This window comes from Ictidomys tridecemlineatus, chromosome 14 (genome assembly GCF_052094955.1).
Source record: "Ictidomys tridecemlineatus isolate mIctTri1 chromosome 14, mIctTri1.hap1, whole genome shotgun sequence".
Lineage (NCBI taxonomy): Eukaryota > Metazoa > Chordata > Mammalia > Rodentia > Sciuridae > Ictidomys > Ictidomys tridecemlineatus.
Window position 1 is genome coordinate 15,480,418 of NC_135490.1, and position 14,501 is coordinate 15,494,918.

The 14,501-nt window shown below is 46.4% G+C and overlaps 1 protein-coding gene across 8 annotated transcripts in view; it reads right to left on the reverse strand.

The window, feature by feature from the left end:
• Sh2d4a (SH2 domain containing 4A) overlaps positions 1 to 13,900 on the reverse strand; it is a 61,983-nt gene extending 48,083 nt beyond the window's left edge. For 3 of the 8 annotated variants that reach the window (XM_078030942.1, XM_078030941.1, XM_005329283.5), the window contains exons 1-2: positions 13,336 to 13,474; positions 8,491 to 8,857 (exon numbers count right to left, since the gene is read on the reverse strand). In XM_078030942.1, coding sequence (XP_077887068.1) covers positions 8,491 to 8,671 — 181 coding nt within the window. In that variant the 5' untranslated portion in view covers positions 8,672 to 8,857; positions 13,336 to 13,474. Of the gene's footprint in view, positions 1 to 8,490; positions 8,858 to 10,420; positions 10,598 to 13,046; positions 13,205 to 13,335; positions 13,489 to 13,878 lie in introns of those variants that run through there. The other 5 variants (XM_040293395.2, XM_078030940.1, XM_013360320.4 and 2 more) reach the window with 5 other exon arrangements.
• Between the last annotated feature and the right edge of the window lie 601 nt (positions 13,901 to 14,501).

The window sequence follows — 14,501 nt, forward strand, 5'->3', positions numbered from 1 at the left end:
GCGGTGGGAGAAAGAGATCTAGGCTCACAGGTGAGCAGGGAAAGGTGCCTAGGGACTAAAGGCAAAGAAGAGAGGCAAAGTAGAGGACTAGAGTCTGCGAATTTCAAAAGAGGGGAGTCTTAAGAGTATGGTAAAAGTAGTGGTAGTGGTGGTAGTAGTAGTAGTCGTAGTAGTAGTAGTGGTAGTAGTGGTAGTGGTAGTAGTCGTAGTAGTAGTAGTCGTAGTAGTGGTAGTAGTGGTAGTGGTAGTAGTCGTAGTAGTAGTAGTAGTAGTGGTAGTAGTAGTAGTGGTAGTAGTAGTAGTAGTGGTAGTAGTAGTAGTGGTAGTAGTAGTAGTAGTGGTAGTGGTAGTAGTGGTAATGGTAGTAGTGGTAGTAGTGGTAGTAGTAGTGGTAGTGGTAGTAGTGGTAGCAGTAGTAGTGGTAGTAGTGGTAGTGGTAGTAGTAGTGGTAGTAGTAGTAGTGGTAGTGGTAGTAGTGGTAATGGTAGTAGTGGTAGTAGTCGTAGTAGTAGTAGTAGTAGTAGTGGTAGTAGTAATAGTGGTAGCAGTAGTAGTAGTGGTAGTAGTGATAGCAGTAGTGGTAGTGGTAGTAGTAGTAGTGGTAGTAGTAGTAGTGGTAGTAGTAGTAGTAGTGGTGGTAGTAGTAGTAGCGGTGGTAGTAGTAGTAGTGGTAGTAGTAGTAGTAGTAGTGGTAGTAGTAGTGGTAGTAGTAGTAGTAGTAGTGGTGGTAGTAGTAGTAGTGGTAGTAGTAGTGGTAGTAGTGGTAGTGGTAGTAGTTGTAGTAGTGGTAGTAGTGGTAGTGGTAGTAGTGGTAGTAGTAGTGGTAGTAGTGGTAGTAGTAGTAGTAGTAGTAGTAGTAGTGGTAGTAGTGGTAGTAGTGGTAGTAGTGGTAGTAGTAGTAGTAGTAATGGTTCATGAGCAAGAAGGAAGAGAAGTAGATGTAAAATATTAGATTTTGCCAGATGTTCACAACTGGGCTCTCAGCAGAGCGGCACTGACAGTGATCTCTATTCCAGCTCATCAGTTCCAGGGGCTCAAAAATGGGGTCAGAAAGCAAAGAGACTGGAGGAGATTCCAGGGTGTCACTCAACTCCCTGAAGCTGCTGCAGGGTGAGGAAGTCCTTCTAGCAGGATGGGTGTCCTACCAACTCCGACACCTTCGGCTTCCTACCAAGATGAGGGATGCCAATCAAGGTGGCTGCCCTCGGTCACTCATTCCATGCAGCAGAAACTGGGTTCCTACTATGAACAAGCAGGAGAGCGAGATGCTGCAGGGGATACCGGGAGGAAACCCACACAAGAGTCTGTTTTCTTGCAAAAAATACCTAGAATCTAAGGGGGAAAGGACCAGGATCAGGCTCTTTACCTAGTGGATTTTCATTACCCACCTACACACGCCAGGCACTGAGGGAGAGGCAGGTGAGCACTCATGACAAGAAAGACCAGTCCCGGGCCCCAAGGGATTCACATTCTAGTTGGACAATTTTACAAAGGAAGGTGGCCCTTGTGGCTGGATTCAAGGAAGGATTCAGATATAATGCCAGAGCTTTGAAATGCTCGAGCCGGGAGGGTGGTCGCCAGAAACAGTGCTATCCAGAACATTTATCTGTTGGGGAACAAAATAGTGAGCTGTTTGGAAATGCAGGATAACATTTTATTTTACTGGAAATCTCTGTGGAGACATCCAGTAGACGTCTGGACTCCCTGTGGAGCTGAGAAGGCGGGAGACAGCGTGAACTTGACAATGACCTTATAGATGCTATCAGCGAAGCCACTGGCATAGCAGAGTTCACCAAGAGAATGAAGTCCAGAGGGAAGCTTGGAAAAGCCTGCGCTTCATCAGGAACAGGAGAGGGGGGGAAAGAGAGCCCTGGTTACATGTAAACAAACGTAAAAGGCAGGGGATTCCGGTCCCCCAAATAACTAAGTAACATAGAAGGAGACTGGGGAAAGCCCCCACCAGGTCCCCAAGAGAGGAAAGGAGGGGATCGCAACAGCTCTGACTTGGGAGAAGGTAGTTTCAGAGCCACAGGGGGGGACAGGCCTCTCAGGCAGGAGGGAGGATGGAGAGAGCTGGTGCAGGCCATGGCTGTGTGCTCTGGAGAAGTCTATCACTGGAGAGGGAGAGACGTCAGCCTTTCAGCTCAGTTCACGTCACGACACGTAGGCACTGCGCTGCCGAACCAAGGGGCAGAAAGCACAGCGTAGGAGCAGAGTCAGCTGAAAGATCTCCGGGCACGGGAAACATGGGCAGGGGTTGTCCCCGAGTTTTGGGAAAGGAGGAGAGTAAGGAGGCCAGGGAGGAAGTCAAGGGGATGTGGCCACCTCCGAGGTTCCTGAAAACATCTTCTCTAACCAGCTTTTCTAGAAAAGAGGATCGGTCCTGCACAGGACCACACCATGAAGAACTTCCAAGTAGAGGCAAGTAGCCACACCGCATTCTGCAGGGAAATGGTCTCCCCAGGGAGCCACACACAAAACCTCTAAGGAGGCAGTGTGGAAAAATGTGACATAAAAGTCGGGTGGCCAGGAATATTCCATCTATATGACAGCATGAGACTTCTCACAGCGCCCTGAGTTATCCCCGTGTGGCAGGTCTAGCAGGGGCGCAGGAGGGAGAGACTCGGGCATCAGTGTGCAGCGAAGGCCAAGCTCAGGCCTTCTGAAGGCAGGATGCACTGCGGGGAGTCAGCCCCTGGTCTCCACCCTGACTAGGTGCAGCTCAGGAGGACCCTCGTGGAATCTGTGTGGGAGAGAGAAAGGGGAGAGAGGGAGACAGACAGAGGGAGAGGACTGTGTCCTCTATTCCCAGGGGGAAGACAAGTACTGGGTGAACAGAAGCCAGAGAGAATCAACAACCTCCTATAGTGCCCAGGAGCAAATTTACTAACACAGTCATTATTTCATGGGGGATTGACTCTAGGACCCCCTATGGATACAAAAATCATAAATGGGTAAGAATGTAGCTCAGAGCACTTGTCTAGCATGTGTGAAGCCCTGGATTCAACCCCCAGCACTACGAAAAAATAAAAAAGAAATGTTTAAAAGGGACAAATCCACAGATGCTCAAGTCCCTTATATAAAATGGTGCAATATTTGTATAGAACCCATGCACCCTCTGGTGTATTTTAAATCCTCTCTAGATTATTCATAAAACCTAATAAAGCATAAATACTGCATAAATAGTCGTTATACTGTATTGTCTAGGGAATCATGACCCAAAAAAAGTCTTTACATGGTCAATACAGATGTAATTTTTAAAAGATCTTTTCAATCCTAGTTGGTTAAATTCAGGTGCCTACAGGTAAGGGATATGACTATAAATGCAAAGGGAGCCCTACCAGGGCAATGTGAGCAGAATACCTACCAATAACAAGGTTGTTGAAGTATTGAGATGCCTCCATAAGCTGCTGCCACAATGTCCCATGTGGAATCCTCCATCACTCGGTCCTGTCTAGTAGCCCCACCCCCCCCACACCTGCAACTGATCCAGAAATCAAAAGCTGCAGGAAGGCTGGCAGGGAGCCCAGGGCTATGACCATGTCCCTGCTGACTGGCTGAAGCCCATGCCATCTCCATCATTAATTACCTACTCTTATTAACTCTATTTTACCACGAGGGCACAGAGCTCAGGGAAGTGAATAACTTGAGCAAGACCATCGCGGCACTGCGTAGAGACAAGAATTCAAAAACCAGAGTCCGTGACTGCAAAACCTGTGTTTAGGGCGGCCCTGTAATGTGTGGTCCAAATGGAAACCCTAAGGACAAAAGGGGACCACCCAAAAGGGACACCAGGATAACAAATGTGAACAGGATTCTGCAGGCAGGCTGAGCACGGTCATCCCGTTCTTTCCTATCCCGGCAGGGCAGGACGGGATGCAAAATGCCCCCTCTAGCCTCATGCTCATTTTAATGAAGGCCAAGGCCAGCCGCTATGGGACTTCCGGAAATGACTTAAAACTGTTGCTTTTCCCGTTGTTTGCTAGATTTGTTAGAACCTAGCAGAGGGGGACGCTGAACCCAGCAGTGAACTGAACTCAGCAGTGGAGGACACTGCAGGTCTTACTGAACACCCTAGGGCCAAGGGAAGGGAAGAGTAGGCAATGCCCGTGGTGCTGGCTAAACCTATGGCTTTGTCATAGGAAGGAAGGCTTTGAATAAAGGAACTTGCCTTTGGTAACAATAAGAATCCAGCAAATGAAGTTTCTCATCTGTCACAAGGGCACATGAGAGAGACCCTCCTGCACCATGAGCAATGACCAGATCCCACCCTCATGATGGACACTCAATGAAACAAGTGCTGGGAAACCCTCTGCCAAGTGACTATGTCTTCTCTTTGTTTCTGGACAGAATCACACTGGAGATACTTCTAGAAGATGATGTACAATCAATCAACAAATACATGAAAAAAATGCTCATCATCTCTAGCAATTAGAGAAATGCAAACCAAAATCACTCTAAGATTTCATCTCACTCCAGTCAGAAAGGCAACTATTATGCAAACAAACAACAATAAGTGTTAGCGAGGATGTGGGGGAAAAGGTACACTCAGACACTACTGGTGGGACTGCAAATTGGTGCAGCCAATATGGAAAGCAGTATGGAGATTCCTTGGAAATCTGGGAATGGAACCACCATTTGACCCAGCTATCCCTCTCCTCCGTCTATACCCAAAGGACTTTAAAACAGCATACTACAGGGACACAGCCACATCCATGTTTATAGCAGCACAATTCACAATAGCTAAACTGTGGAGCCAACCTAGATGCCCTTCAGTGGAAGAATGGATAAAAAAAAAATGTGGCATATATACACAATGGAATATTACTCAGGAATAAAAGAGAATAAAATCATGGCATTTGCAGGTAAATGCGTGGAGTTGGAGAAGATAATGCTAAGTGAAGTTAGCCAACCCCAAAAAACCAGATGCCAAATGTTTTCTTTGATATAAAGAGGCTGATTCATAGTGGGATAGGGAGAGGGAGCATGGGAGGAGTAGTCGAACTCTAGATAGGGCAGAGGGGTGGGAGGGGAAGGGAGGGGCATGAGGGTTATTAATGATGGTGAAATGTGATGATTCCTATTATCCAAAGTACAGGTAGGAAGGATCCAAATTGGTGTGAATATACTGTGTATACAACCAGAGATATGAAAAATTGTGCTCTATATGTGTAATAAGAATTGTAATGCATTCCACTGTCATATATAAATTTTAAAAAATCATAGTTATACCACTACAATATAGGTTTTCCAAAATTCTTATAAATAAATAAATAAATAAATAAAATTTGAAAAAAAAAATCACACAGGAAAAAGGCTCCATGACAGGTCCCCAATGCATGCATATGTTTTAGACACATGCACCTTCAAACAACAGTAACTGTCATTAAGCCCCGGTTAAGATTAACATGAAGCACATTTGTTCATAGTACCAGTATGGGGAGAATCAGACCCAGGTCTATTCTAGCTCTCATTTCTCAGCTGTTTGCCCCGGGCAAGTTAGTTAAAGTGCCTGAGCTTCACTTTCCTCATTTATAAAATGTAAATAGCAATTCATGCTTCAGGCTTGGTTGTTATTATTTAATGAGATAATATATTGAAGCACTCAGCTCAGAGTCTCATATGCAGTCACTTAATAAATGCTGGCTGGGGCTGCTCGTAGAGTCTAGGGACACACTGTCCAAATGCAAGCCTCATTCATTACATAAAAGAAAAAAGCAGGTGAAGTTAATTTTAATAATGCACTTTGTTTTACCTAGGATATCCAAAATATGATTTCAGTATATAATGAATATACAATTATTAATGTGATTTTTAAAAAATATTTTTGAGTTATAGATGGACACGTAGTATCTTTACTTTTATGTGGTGCTAAGGATCGAACCCAGTGCCTCATACAGAGAGACAAGCGCTTTACCACTGGACTACAGCCCCAGCCCTATTAATGTGTTTTTTATTTTCTTCCTACCAAACCTTTAACATCTGGTAGTTAGCACTTACAGCACAGACTCATGCCCTGTGACCAACAGCCACATGTGGCTCCTGTTGACACTACAGCACAGCACCCCTCTAGACATCTAGTTATACTCCAGTAGGCACAGCAGGTCCACAACTCTCTCCTGCTATAAGAATCACGATTTCTCACTACAGAAATCAGCAATGATCTGCTCTATTATTGGTTGAATCCATACTTCTGGTTATTTTTCAGTCCCTTCCACTTAAGCCTTCGAATTACTAAGTGGTAGACAGGTTCCCATGATTCACAATACAGGCTGTGTGTTTTGTGTATTTATAAAGACCAGATGATAATGAAAGCCTGCTAATTGATGGGCAGAATGTTGCAACGAAATGGGGGCAGGAACAGGATATCTGTAATGAAAAGTGCAGCCTCCACCAAGCCAAAGCCTGACTCCAAACAGCCAAGAAAAAATAGCATTCAACTCAGTGCAAGGTGGGCTGACGCAGGTCCAGGAGGCCGGCGCACAGACAGGAAGGAGGGGGGCTCAGGGTGGTCTCAGCACATAAAGGCCTCAGGCTTAGTAGGTCTGCAACTCAGACAGCACCTCCAGGCAGCGCTGGGCACGATGACACTGCCTTGGGCCATCTGTGGCTTTATTCTCAAAAGCACAGCAAAAAGAAAGAGAATTGCTGTGTTTTTAGGGGAAGTGGGAGAAACCTTTCCCTTTTCTGGAATCAGAAGAGGCACCGATTTAAAGCTAACTACATTTCTCCAAGTGTCAAAGGATTTAAGGCGGTAATAAACTTTTGAGATGAAATACTGACAATGTTCACTGTGTTTATTAACACACTTTTTCATGACCATTTAACTTATAAAATAACACAGGTTTTCTAACAGATGATTTGAAACTCTACAAGGAGAAATTAAAGCAAAGAAACTGACACTATTGTCTTCAATAATCACAAAGACAGTCATTCCGTAACATGAGAAGCCCAAAATAAAAGGTCCAGCCACTGGTCAGAGCCCTTCAGCTCTCACCAGGCCCAAAATCACTGTTCCAACAAATTATATTCCCAGTGGACATGATGTGCAGAAGAAGCCCAGCTGTACATCCTAAACTCTAGCTAAGGAATACAAGGAGATGTGTAAACCAGTTCAGAAAGACAAAGGGGTTAAGCTTCAGTTTGTCGGTGCTACTTGTTGAAGGAAAAAAAAAATTTATTTGGGGTAGTGCAATGTGAAATTCACAGACCTGGGCATCTATGAATGGGTGACCAAACAACTATTATTTATCTTTTCTGAGTCCTGAGTTTCTTACCTATAAAATGGACAATTAATGCCAACTTTGCAAAAAACTTGTAAAGATTAGACAGAATGTATGTTAAAGAGCTGGTACTATGCTGTTTACTTAGTGCTATATTAATTATATTAACGTAATAACAAATGAGATACTCGTATTTGTTTCCTAATCAGTATAAAGCCTTCATTGAAAAAGAGTTAGTGAAGGGCAGCATAAGGTGAAGGTCACTGAACTGACCTTCACCTTGAATCTGTGCATCTATTGGCATGCAAGGGAGCCTCATTTTCTCAACGCTTGAAATGCTAAGAGTTTTTTTTTTATATCTGTACCTTTTCTAATTTAATAAAAAATGATAAGAAGTTGGTTTTGAATGCCTCTGTAAGTCACCTTGAAAACTGTGCTTTTTTACGTAAAGTAGGTATTCATGCATGACAGAATCTGTGTGGTGACAGCAGTGTGTGCTTCTCTGTGTCTGCATGTGTATACTCTTTAAGTCTTAACTTACAAAGAATCACTTCTCCCAAGGTCTCAAAAGAACTTCCCAAACTGTGAGGGATTCCTTGGTCATGAAGGAGTACATCTGAAAAATTCACTCACATTAAAAATATAGTATTATGATATTTTTTTCCCTCAAGACCATTCCTTACATTTTAAGAGGAAGCATTCCTGAAAAATAATTCAAAGAAAAAATCTCTTGAGATCTAAGAAGTGCAAACACAGACATTACAAAGATGCTGATACGAGTACTTTGTATGCTGATGGTAGAATACTAGGCCTCTGTCACAATAAGGGGAACAGGAGACAGGGTCCTTTCTTAAATCCCCTCAAATCACACCATAGGAATGACTTTTTTTTTTCTTCTCAGTGCTGAGGGTGAAACCCAGAGCCTGGTACATGCTAGCCTTCTGCTCTACCACAGAGCAACACTTCCCTAGGAGTGACCTTTAACGGCAGCTTAAGGTCAGTCTAGTTTCAGTAAGAGACTTGCGTTACGACAATACAACTCCATGGTAAGTGCTGTGTGTGTGTGTGAACGTGTGTGTGTGCGCGCGCGCGTGCAAATGCTCACACATGGATGCAGGTCTCAAGTTGATAAATCACACTATCAGAATTTCAACATTTAGCATCCGTCCACCAAATTACAGCTCACACCAGGAGAGCTTTTGACCGGTGTGAATCGTTCAGACACCCAGCTAACACGCTCGCAGCAGAGGCTGCCAGGCCAGGTTACCTTTCTTTGGTCTGGATTTCACTGGCAAGGACTCCTTTCTTTCCATGGCTGCTTCTCTTTCTTTCCATCGTCGGATCTGTTCCTCCCTCATCTTGAAGAACAGGATCTGTTTCTGCTCTTCGCTGAGCTCAGCCAGGAGGTCAGGATCTATGTACATCTCTGACAGTATCTGTCTCAGCATCTTTGCAGCGCAGGAGTCTTTTACACCTGTGGCAAAGGTTCCTGCAGATGGCTTACAGGTGTACCTCCACCAGGCTGGCACCTAGAGGTGTCCACAGACCCTCCCAGAGATGCACACGGTCCAGAAATCCCCACTGAGTGGGACAGGAATTCAGCAAATTGTCTCCTCGCAGCTGGTAGCAAAAACCTGCAAAGAGCAACAAGCCAAATCAGGTGGCATTAAAATGTGACGACGGGGCAGTGGCAGGCTTATAAACAAAGCTTGGAAGAAATACAGTAGCATTTCTCATTCCAGGAGAGAAGGAAAGTTGAGGTATCTGTGTTTGTGTAACCTTTACCCCATAATTTCCAAAGATATTGTGAGGAAAAAAAAAACTAACTTTATACAGGTCAGGGAAATAAAAATTTAGCAGAGGTTTGGCCTTCTCCCAACTAAGCAAACATATTGTTACATCAGAGCTGCCAAACCACCAATTGTATGACTGAAAAAAAAGAACTTAAAAAAATGTCACAGGAAGAAGTTAAAAAGCTCTCTCTAAACAAATTATTTCAAAAGAAAATGCCACCTTTTGAGATTTCACACAGACGGATTCACCCCAAACCAAATCAAAACAGCTGTGCTCAAGGAAGAACAAATTATAAAAGTTAGACCACATGCAGTTTTTACATTTCCCCTTGAAAATAGCACTAAATAAATGCAATTACATACTTCAGCCATCACAAAGGACAATCTAGTTTCCAGACAACCTACTGGAGCCATGAGAACAGTACAGGTGCAAAAGAGAACACTCTTGACCATTCTGGAAGGTCACCAGGTTTTAGGCATACCTTTTCCAGATAACCTAATTTAATAAAGTCTAAATTTACAGACCAGATAAAGTAGGGCAATGAAGAAGTCACTAGGTTTATAACAAAGGACCTTTGATTTATAGAATCTTCTTTTGAAAGAAGTCACAGACTCCAACATGCACAGTGGTTTCAGAGGCAATACTAGACAGCAGAAATTCCACTAGGTCTTAAACTACTTTACACATATCTGTTTGATTGAATTTTTTTTAAATGCCAGCCCTTTATACTTTTATCATCAGAAAGAAATCATGTAAATATTTCCTTTTTTGAAACAACAAAAAAAAAGACATTTGTTTCCATGTCATAGATAGTATAAAACTCTCAGTACAGTTTTTCATAATCACCTACATTCTAAGAAACTACAAATTTGGTGCTTACAGTGCCTCAATAATCTCACCATCTGCCCTCTCAAATATCTTGTTTCTCCATACTAAGTCCAAGCACTCTTAAACTTGAGACTGGCCACTTGGCTATGTCATGACCACAATGGTTTCAGCTCCTCTTATTTCTTTTGTTTTGCCATTCATACAGCTGGATTTTTTTAATGATCTTCTCATCTCCTGGGAGTCCCCTTCTTCCCATCCTTCTCCTTCTTACCAAGTTGCTACTTGACTTAGAGTCTTGAGACAAGCCTGTTCAACAGGGGGATACTAGAGTACCTTGCATCTAAAGCACTGACTCACTAATACAGCAAGGGCCTTCATTGAAGCTATAACTGTTCTTACTTACCTGCACCCTATATTCTCCTTCAGCATGGAGAATTCAAATGGAATAGAAAATTAAAATAATTTTTTTTAAAAAAAAAGAATCTAAAGCACTACCACTGACTCTAACTCAATCAGAACTCAACCAGGCATGCCCTCCCAGTACCCTGACTAAGAGATTTTTGCTTTGAGCTGACCTTCAAAGGCTTTCATGGTGCAGAGTTGATGTCTTGTAATAATTTTTTTGGCTTTCTGGTTCTAGCAGCTTCTCGTGGGGTGGAGCCAACTGAGTCCACACACGGAAGGAGAGGTCTGTAGTGGATACTCTTCCTTCACAGAAAGAATCTGGTTCCCTGGCACATTTGACTCCAAGGCTCCAAGATAAAGTGGAAAGAAACCAAAGTGAATAACCCCTTGACATTCCAGGAATGTCCTTATGTGGGCACAAGCCATGACGGCAGTGGTCAACTCCCACAGAAATTAAACACGGTAGAAAACAAGGGCCCATGAAGTCTGAGGTTTCTGCCCTGATCCCCATTTCGCACAGGGTGAATCCTGACTGGTGGGGTGAATAGTTAAAGTCTAACGCTGTTAAAGGGCCAAATTCACACTTCTCCCTCACCCCCACCCAGAGTACTCCTGATAACAAAACTAACACTTCCAGAACCAGCACTCTCTGGAGAGCTTTGCCTGTGTTAACTCCTTTCATCATCACAACAACCCTTTGAGTTTGGTCCCATTTCACAGATGAGGAAGATGGAACAGAGGCCTCATCCAGGTCAACGGTTTAACAAAGGCCAAATACAGGAAACATCCCCCTCAGTCAGCACTGCCACATTGGCCCAGGTGTGGGCCTTTAGTTACCAGGCGCTCAGCCTCCCCAACATGCCCTTCCAAAAGACCCCTGGCATTTAACTACCAGAACTCAGTTAACCTTGAGTAGAGGACCCTGGTTTCCTCGTGTCCTCAGAGAATAGGAAGGCAACCCAGCTGACCACTGTGGGTGGTCAGGCTGTTGAGTATGCCTGCCATTCTGTGGCTGTTGATTGGCCCTGGTGTAAATTGACCGTCCCCCCACCCCAAGAGTTTCCCACTATTGCATGGCGGTGTGTTCCCAGAATAACCCACAGCCCTCCAGCCTGGAGGCGCAGCTCTGCCTCTCATGAGCTGGGTGGCTTTGGGCTGTCCCTTTGGGTCCTTGGACTCCATTTCCCTGCCTGTGAAATCAGTAGGTCAGTGCAGCCGGGGAATCTTCATAACTTTTGGATTATGCAATATAATCTAGTGAGAAATTATCAAGATAAGTGGAGCCAGGGAGCAGGAAACAGAAATGAGGAAATTAACAAACCAGGGGTTTTCCCCCCTCTCACTCACTCTCAGGACAAGCTGTGGTTGCTAACACTGATTCATGCTGAATGACTTTCCCCTCTCTGATACACTCAGTGTAGCAAATGTCCAGTTATTGGAGATCCAATGAAAAGAAAGGCTCATCTAACTCAGTTTTCTTCTTCTACAGCACTTTTCTTAAAAGAAGAGAAATGACAAGCAACAAGTCCAACACCTACTCTTTATCCCAAAAGTCCATTTCTAAAGGTGCCTTTCTAAAGGGTCATACATTGGAAAAGTTAAGTCTTCCAGGGTACTCATCCATCAGGTCTGATTTTCACACCTTCCACAGACAATATCCTACAATACATTGTGTTTTCAATGACTCTGAGACCTACACTATAAAAATAATAAGGCCTGAGGTACAGAGTGAATATTAAAACGTTGTGAAATGGGCAGTATATAATTTTAATTCTAATTATTTTTAACATCCAAGTCTGTTTTCAGACTTTGAGTTCTCTGACTCAGGTTTATCTTACCAGTCTATCTGCAAAAGGGCTGTTTTTGAGGATAAAATGAATTAAGAGTGATAACAGCAATTTGGCATTTTGTAAATAGGCATTATTCTTCAGAAATGTCAAATTACTGTACCTACAGATTTGCCCAGAAAACTCCAATCATGCCAAATCTATGTCCAAATATGCTCCCCATTAATTAATTCCATTTTCAAATATTGGATCCAAGTTGTTCTATCACACAAGCAATCAGAGATTTTCTTTTTAACAAGAAAACCTTTGGGGAGTGAAGAGAATCTAAGTTCAGGAAGACGCAGGTGCTAGGCTTGCTTTTCTCAGACTCTCAGGAAGGGAGACCACTCAGGAAAAACTGCAAACTGTGACGCCTTTGGTCACCCTTAAACCTGTGGTCAGGAGCCCGCAGGGGTCTCACTAGGTTGAGGAAGGTCACAGCCCAACTGACAGGGGTTGCCTTCTGGTCCCAAGGGCTCAGGGAGGCGACATAGCAGGGCCCCACGCGGGGGCGCCCCTGGGTGAGCGACGCACGGGGAAGGGTGCCCAGCGAGTGCGGCGGAAGCTGAAACCGGTCCCCGGCGCTCGGCGCCCAGGTCTCCAGGCAAAGGCCGTCCTCTCGGCCTCACCCACTGATTGCGCGAGGCTGGTCTTGGGGAGCAACTGCCTGCACAGGCGCTGGGCGTCCGCGTGAGGGCGGGTCCCAGGACGCAGCGGCCCGGGGAGACCACCACTGCCCGGGCGCCCGCGCGGCGCTACCACTCAGTCTAGAAACTGGACCAGCCCAGACCCTCCCCGGGACCCTCGCGGAGCGCCCTGCTCCCCGCCCGCGTAACCGCGCGCCGCGTGCGTGTGAGCACTCCCCTCGGCACCGCATCCCCGCCTGGATCCCAGAACTTCCCAGAAGGACACCGAAGTCCCCTCCCATCTTCCCTCTAAAGACTCCCTGCCTCGATCGAAAGCACCCCACCTTCGGGGACCGCCGCTCACCCTGCCGGCGGCTCCAGACACCGGACACCCGACACCGGACACCCGCCGCCCGCCGGGCCGCGATCGCCGGCTCAGCTAGGCACCTGAGCCCGCCCCGGGCGCGGCGGAGGAGGGACCAAAAGGAGGGGCGGCCGGCTGCTGCAGGGACCGAGGCCTCGCCGCCCGCTTGCCCCTGTCCCTGCGCCACCCGCGCTCCCCCTCGAGGACCCGCTTCCGCTCTACACGCGCCCTTCTCCCGGGTCCCCTACAGCACCCCTGCACCCACCCACCTGTTTAGGGCCCTGGGCTCGCCTAGGCAGAGTGACCCGAGTACCCGCCACGTCCAGATGGACCACCAGAAGCTGTCGGAAAAGAGGAGAGAAGGCCGAGGCTCGGGCGAGCGCTGCAGGCTGGCTGCACAAACACTCAGGCTGGGAGGGCAAACGGCGTCCAGCCCCTGGCCCGGCCCGCCCTCGCCTCCCGCCGCGCCCACTAGTCCGGGTGACTGGCTGGGCGCGCTCGCGGCCCCACCCGGGCGCCTGGAGACGCTCCAGGGCCACTCGCCGGCAAGGCTTGGCAGCCTGCAGCATCTCGGGACAGCTGTCGTGGTCCGCGGCGGCCCTTGCCACCACCCTCCCCTCTTAGTTCATTAGAGCTGGCGTCTGCAGGCTGGGCTGGATTGTCCCGCCAGCCCTCCGCGCCCGCGGACCTTTCTAATACAGCGGCCCAGCCCCTGCAACAACTCTGAGCCCTGGGCATCCTGCAAGGCGGAGCTGCGGAGGAGGGCAGGCCCTGTTTGGTTACTCTGGGTCCTGCAGGCCGAGTTGGCTCACCTCTCAGGCTCTGCTCCTGCGTCTCTGCTGGGTTTTTCCCCCCACTTTTGTTGACACTAAGTAAATTATCAAACTCTGAGACCTATGTCAATAGAGGCGTGGCTTTACAGGACAAGATCAAGGAGGACCAAGACTGGACATCTGGAGCCTGAAGGCAACAGAATCAGGGGGAGCAACGGAAAAAAAAAACTGGAGGAAAGTGAAAAGGTAAAGGAATCCTGTGGATCGCAGCTCCAGCAGGTCTGGGTGGTGGGCTGAGAGGCCAGGGAGGAGCTGACAGCCTAAGAACCTTATGAAGGACAGTCCAGCAGAGGCAGAGTGGAAAGGTCGGAGGACGTTTTAGAAAAATGGCAGATTGGGGGAGCCTCAGATTGCCGTGTTGAAAGGAAAAGTAATAATAAACAGGGAGACGGGGTAACTCTGCACAGCCTACCTGATCTATTCAGGAGCCAGACCCGCTGCCGCTAACAAAAAATATCTTCTGGTTCCCAGAACCTCCAGACCGCAGAAGATGCTCAAAGTTGGAGAGAGCCTTGGAACAGAGAGATCAGTGTTCACATTACTAGAAAATGAGACCCAGCTGTATAGGAACATTTCTAGGAGTCCTATCAGGTGAAGATTTC